This window comes from Vicia villosa, linkage group LG3, assembly GCF_029867415.1.
Source record: "Vicia villosa cultivar HV-30 ecotype Madison, WI linkage group LG3, Vvil1.0, whole genome shotgun sequence".
NCBI lineage: Eukaryota > Viridiplantae > Streptophyta > Magnoliopsida > Fabales > Fabaceae > Vicia > Vicia villosa.
This window is the reverse complement of record NC_081182.1, coordinates 141,785,754-141,792,462: the sequence shown is the minus strand read 5'-3', so window position 1 is coordinate 141,792,462 and position 6,709 is coordinate 141,785,754. Positions and strand designations below refer to the sequence as shown.

The 6,709-nt window shown below is 32.6% G+C and overlaps 2 protein-coding genes across 14 annotated transcripts; one reads left to right on the top strand and one right to left on the bottom strand.

The window, feature by feature from the left end:
• Positions 1-1,189: 1,189 nt before the first annotated feature.
• On the top strand, positions 1,190-2,209 carry LOC131656742 (peroxisomal and mitochondrial division factor 1-like). The gene has a single exon (XM_058926367.1). It carries the CDS (start codon positions 1,412-1,414, stop codon positions 2,081-2,083), a length of 672 nt encoding a protein of 223 aa, XP_058782350.1. The 5' UTR covers positions 1,190-1,411; the 3' UTR covers positions 2,084-2,209.
• A 730-nt stretch (positions 2,210-2,939) lies between these two features.
• Positions 2,940-6,403, bottom strand: LOC131662471 (uncharacterized). Of its 13 annotated transcripts, none has more exons than XR_009301598.1 (6): positions 6,050-6,403; positions 5,819-5,960; positions 5,421-5,643; positions 4,473-4,619; positions 4,273-4,383; positions 2,940-3,256 (listed from the first exon to the last, which is right to left on the bottom strand). XR_009301598.1 is itself a non-coding variant. In XM_058932260.1 (5 exons), exons 2-5 carry the CDS (start codon positions 5,848-5,850, stop codon positions 4,138-4,140), a joined length of 258 nt encoding a protein of 85 aa, XP_058788243.1. In that variant the 5' UTR covers positions 5,851-5,960; positions 6,050-6,403; the 3' UTR covers positions 3,263-4,137. The 13 variants fall into 13 exon arrangements, 6 of the variants coding, with proteins under 6 accessions (XP_058788238.1, XP_058788240.1, XP_058788239.1 ...); XR_009301600.1 differs by having other exon boundaries at positions 5,437-5,643; XM_058932260.1 differs by lacking the exons at positions 2,940-3,256; positions 4,273-4,383 and adding an exon at positions 3,263-4,141 and having other exon boundaries at positions 4,605-4,619; positions 5,437-5,643.
• Positions 6,404-6,709: the final 306 nt, after the last annotated feature.

The following is a 6,709-nucleotide window of genomic DNA, read 5'->3' as shown; positions in this document are numbered from 1 at the left end:
CCCGAGTATGGAACAATCACAAATCTTTTTATGAAGTTCTTCAAGAACTCAATCTCAAATCTTGTTGTGTAACTCTTCAAGAACTCAATCACAAATATTTTTATTAATAAAAATTATAATATTTGCATTTCTTCAGGGTTTGATAAGTTCTTCAAGAACTACGTAACAAATTCATTATTTTGTTATCATTCAAAGACGCTTTATATGTTCTTCAGGAACTATATAAGAATTTCATTATTTTCTATCCTCCTGAGATGCTTTATATGGTTTTTTTATAAACTATATAAGAAGTTCATTATTTTTCTATACTTCAGGGATGTTTTATATGTTTTTCTGAAACAATATAAACTTATTATTATTCTATCCTTCAGAGATACTTGATAATTTGATAAGATATAATATAATCCCAAAATTTAAAACGAGTAATGTAAAATAAAATAATAAAAGACCAATATTATCTTTAATAGTTAGAACTTCAATTTTTGTTCTTTTCAAATTTAGCTGAATTTCGTGCTGATAACGTGTTATGAAACTAAACAAAATAATAGAAGAGAGAAAAGAGAAAAAATTGAATTATGTTATTCTCATTATCAATGTAAGTATCAAATGCACTATAAGTCCTGCCTTTCGCGCCAAAACGTCAGTGAATCCATTTCCTATTTATATGACATATATCATACATAAAGAATTAATGTGAAATCCTCCTATTAACGGACATCCATAACTATTTTATTTATAAAAATTTACACTTTATTTCAATTTTATTTTTATAAAAGTTATTTATACTCACCTATTATTCTAGGAATAAAAGTTTTAGAATGTGAAAATTATTTTATTTTTAAATATTTTATATCCAAAAATAAATATGGAGGAATAAAAGTCACAATTCTTAAGAATAATTAGTTTTACAACTTTAAAATAAAAAACACTTTTAGATTTAAAAATAGATAGATCTTTAATATGCATATTCAACATTGTAAATTTATAGCCATTCATTCATTAATATTTAAAGTCCCTATAAACAAAAAAAGATAAAACAACTTGATTAACAACATTTTGATAGTTTTAATTTTAAACATTTTAAATATAGAGTACCAAGCTGGTAAATTAAGTATTTTACTACAAAAACAAAATCTGAATACTTCCTCCATTATCCCGGAAAATATTCCAAATTTTTCTCAAGAAAATGGTCTTCATGACTTGGCAAATTTTGCGGAATCATTTCCACTCAATCCTACATCGCAATCTTCATCATTCCTACCTCTCCAATCTTTGTCATCCCATACGAAAACACAAAACAAAAATTCTTCAAGATCTTCAATCAAAACGATCCAAATCTATTCAACCTACCTTTTCATTTCAATTCTATTTCTATTTCTAAACATCATCTTCTTCTGGAGAATTTATTGCAATGGCAGAATCCACCGGCAAGGGATCCAAAAAGAAAATCGCAGCTTTGGAACAAGAGCGAGACGAGTTAGCATCGGAGAACGCAAAGAAGAACGAGGAGATCGATAAAATGAAGGAGGAGATCGAGAAACTACGCAAGGATTCGGACGATTCAACGGCTGCATTGGAGACAGAAACAGCGAGGCTCCGTAAAGAAATGGAGGAATCAAAAGTAGAGGTAGAGAAACTAAGGAAGATTCTAGAAGAAAAAGAAAACAAGATTGATATAATTGAAAAAGAAGGAAAGGAGTTGAGACAAGAGAATGGTGAGATGGAAATGAGGGTTAGAGATTTGGAGAGGAAGATTGGAGTAAGTGAAATGAGAGAAGCTGAAGAGAATAGTAAGAGGGTTAGGGTTGAGGAAGAGATGAAGGAGAAAGTTGATGAAAAAAGTAGAAAGGTTGAGGAATTGGAGAATGTTGTTAGAGAGAAAAAAATTGAGTTGGACAAATGGTTAAAAGAGAATATAAATTTGGAAGAGAAAGTTAGGGTTTTGGAATTTAGTTTGATGAATATGAATATGAAGGAGAATAATGGGATGGAGATGAGTTGGCCTATTGTGGCAGCTGGATCTGTAGGAGGGATGGCTATGGTGGCGGTTTTGATACGTTTGTTGTTTGGGAGAAAGAGATGAGGATGTGTTTGTTACATTGAATTATTCAATTTCAATGGAATGATGAGGATTTTTAACTATGATGAAGAATTTTTTTTGTAGCTATTAGCTTTAGAATGCTTATTTTGTTATAATGTATTTGGAAGATATGGGTTTTGTTTTGATTCATGGTACTTGTTTTGATTTTTGTTACTAGATGGTTGTTGCATTGAGATAATTAACCCATTTTTTTTTTTTTTTGATTTCACTACAGAAAAAAAGGCCTCCTACCACGCCCAGAAAACCGAGGCTTTATGCAAAATAACCGTGGCGTAACGCTGAGGCCACGGTTCGGCCACAGAAATCCAACGGTGGAGTATACGGCCGTGGCCAAAAGTAAAGTCCACGGTTTTTTGGTATAGACCACGCCATTTTTACAACCGTGGCATTTTTAGGCCACGGTTTAGGTAGCTTGATTAAGGCCGCGGTTTGTATTTGCCATGACTTAATAACTGTGGCTATATTGTAAAGCCACGGTTTCATTTTAACGTTTACGACACAATATTAGTTCAAGATATAGCCACGGTTTGGTTATGACCACCTATTTAAAACCGTTGTTATATGTTATGCATTCTAACCCATTTATCTAGCCACGATTTATTTCTGTATCATTACATAAATATGTCATTTTATATATATATATATATATATATATATATATATATATATATATATATATATATATATATATATCAATATAAAATTGACAATAATATTGATGATTAGAATCTAATTAATTACAAGCAAATTAACATTAAGGTTAAAAGTAAGTTTTTTTTTATAGTGCCAATTCCAATTCCATTCATTCATAGCTACTGCACATACATGATTTAATTCATTTAGAGTATTCAACTCATTCTAAGTCCATTATTAGCATTTCAATACCCTAAGTTATTCATACATGAATCAAATTTCCCTACAAACATTGAGGTCACAGCCTTCAACATAGACTGAAATTTCAAAAGACATCACAAATTGAATCAATCCAAAAGGAATTAGAAATACAATAGGATATGAAGTATAAGAATTAGAATACTTGAAAGAGTCGGATAACATTGTTTTGTGTCAGGTTTCCCAATCTGCGTTCTTCTTAAAATCACCCTACACAAAATCAAATGCCTCACACCATCTCTTCCAACAAAGCAACTTTTAACACTGCACAAAACACAAATTTCAAAACTCAATCAATATAAATAACTTCATCTTGAAACATAAACACAGTTAATTCAAGATTAGCCAAATGAGTAATAGACATAAAGTTTATATTTTGGTTTTCACATATGAGGTATCTTGATCTTTGATTTAAACATTTCCTATCACTCCATACAAGATTAGCCAAATGGTTGTGGTAAGTAAAGAAAGCATAATGAGGTATCTTGATCATATTTTTTACTCATTTAAGTGCATAAAAAAATGTCATAAATATAAATATCATATACATGTAAACAAAGAGCTTTCAAATGTAATTCAAACTCTTGCTTTTAAATTTAGGCAACTCTGATTTTGTTTTACTATTAGTTGCAAAATTACCAACTCATTACCTGTTTTAGAAGATTTGTACAGGAAAAAGTGAAAACAATATGAAGCACTAGTTATAGAAAACAGAGTGAACAAAAGTAAACACTTCTTTAATTAGAAAGTAAAAAGAAGAAACAAAAAAAATGAAAATGAAAACTGAAAGCACACATTTAATTTTCAAAATACAATTGCTTTGATGGGGAAACAAAAGTGTAAATCCACATAGGTTTAGTCTTCGCATCCATTTCATATTGCTCAAAGTTTATAGTAAGTTGGTGGGAAACTAATAATAGGATGAACGAACCATAAAAATTATGAAGATCAACAGATATGAAGTTGAACAATACAAACCATGTGTCTCCTTCTCCACATGTGCGTCCACAAATTTAATAGCTCATTTGTACGTAAAGGCTTTACTAGATAGTCCGCTACTCCAAGTTTCAAGCACTTAACAACAACAGATACCTCATAGTCTAGATTAACTAAGCCTTTTAAATACAAAATGTTTCATTCAGCTTTTATTTTTATATCTTTTTCATGCTATTTGCCAAGTAATAAGAATCTTAGTAGTCAAAATCTTAAGAAAAAAACACATACACAAACTGGAATTCAACAGCCATCAAGTATCAACAACTACAATTCATTTATATTACCTGTTGGTGGTAAAATGTTCTTCCCAAAAATGAAGATGGCCTTCTCAGGCTATTCTTTTTCGCACCACATACACAAACCGGCATACCGTTAGATCAGCAGGAACCAGATACCTACAATCATAAAAAAGCAATACTCAGTGAATAAAGAGGAAAATATACCACAGATTAGTATCATAAATACAAATATTGCAGGCACTTACACCATTAAAATATTAAAAACCAAGCATATGAAGTCAAGTCTCAAACTGCTCCTAACATGTGAGACAAAAAGCCGAAAGTGAATTGGAGCACTGGACACTAATTTCCTCATTACTTCAGCAACAAGACCTTATGCATTATCCAACAAACTGAAAGAAATACATAAAAAATCAGTTGAAGTCCATCATTGGCAAATTCCACCCACTCTGCAAGAGTAAGGAGTTCTTATGATCATAACTAAATGCACCAAAACAACAAACTGCAAGAGTAAGGAGTTCTTATGATCATATCTTGTCAGTAGTTTCAGCTGTTACATCAAAAATTACACAACTTTGCCATATGCAATATCAGCCTTATCTGGATCTCTTGATGTAGGATGATGAAGCCTAAGCTGAAACAACATTCTTACCACATATGGATTATTACAAGCTAGATAAGTGAGAGTTTCAAGTATTTTCCTTGAGATCAATGGGGGAACTCCTATAGAATCAAACAAATATAGAAATTATTGATATATTTATCTAACACTAACATTTTAAAGCATATTTTCAAAATAATAGAGGACCCCTAAAGAAAACAAGCTTGAAGACTAAGAAAACAGAAGTGGAATATATGCTTTGACTAAACAAGGGCATTACTTGTTTGGAATATGATATCTTACTATAGAGAATGAGGAATGTAACTGTGAGGGTCTGCAACCCTCCCTTGCCCAAAGGACCCAATTCTCTTGCAAATACCTTGATGTTTCCTCTTCTAAACCTCACTTTTAACTCATACACAACAAAAAAACTCATATTTTCTAACTGTCACAAGTCACTACTCAACTAATTAGCATCATAAGCATATTAGTGTCACTACAGACACCTAAACTCTAACATTTCTACAGAAAATTACTAGTTTCTCTATGGGTTACAAAAAAGACTAATAGTAAATAATAAATATGCGCTTACTTTTCAGGACTTGTACCTAGTCATATCAGGTAATACCGACGCTATGTGAAACACCGAATCAGACCTCCAACTCAGATCGTGCAATGCTTCAGTCTCAACTGGAGGCTTTCCATCAGCATTAAACACCTCAGCTCCACCAAACATGTGTGAATCAATGTTTGATCCTTTGACATCTAGTTCAGAACCAGTACCTTCACTGTGTCTATAATCCCAAAAGATTTTCCTAAATAATAAATCCAAAAATTAAAGTAAAGAAATTACAGAACCCAAAGAGAAAAACGAAATCATTGTAGCAAAAGAGTTTGGTAGGTCTGATTGTGACTCAAATCAAACAAAGTCAAGTTAGATTTTGATGTGAGTATATTCATAAAAAAAGTTTGGTAAGACCGAAAACTTACACATTTTGGTTGTTAGGGTTTGATGTTCTCATGAGCTTCTCGAACTTCTCGCTTTCCAAAGAAAAGGGTGAGGCTTGACAGCTGGAAGAAGGGCGTGGAAACGAAGATGCACTGTGAAGATTTAACGAAGATGGTGGTGGCTCTGTGTGGAAGAATCGATACTAAATTTTCAAATAAAAGGGACTAGGGCACAAAAATTACTTGTGTGATTTTGATAGATTAACAACACACCTTGCTTGAATGAACAACACTCTAAAGCACAGAGTTGGAGAGGAAGACGTGGATCCAAATGGGGTGATGGCTGGCCGGAGCGATTGAGTCGTCGGAGGCAGTATTGCGGCCAGATCTGTTGGAGAGGAAGACGCGCGTGGTGTGACCGAATCTGAGACTGCTGAACAGACGGTGGAGAGAGGAATGTTGATGGTGGAGAGCCTATTCTCGTAAATGACTTTATGGCTGAAGCTGCTGGTTTGTACAATTTGTTGGGTGTTGGTCAAAAGTGAGAATGAACTAGGGTTTTTAGTGAGAGAGAAGGGACGAAGGTTTTGGGAGAGAAAGAAGGGAAAAGTGTTTTATGAGGAATTGGAGAGGAAAAATTATTTTAGTTACATTTTCAATGTTTTTTTCATTTTTTAATTAAAAAAAATTAGAAAAGAAAATAATTAGAGGGAAACTTAAAAAAATAGGGGGAAATTTTGGCGGGGTAAATTTTTTGGGCTTGAGCCATAGTTAAAATTATAAGGTCACGGTTTTCTTTTTGCGGCTAAAAATATCTGCAGTTGTCTAACCGTGGCAATTGAAGGAAAGGCCACAGTTTCACCCTCCGGATTCAATATTTTATAACATAAGTCTACGGTTTGAAAACCATGGCCAAATCATATATGTGGCCAC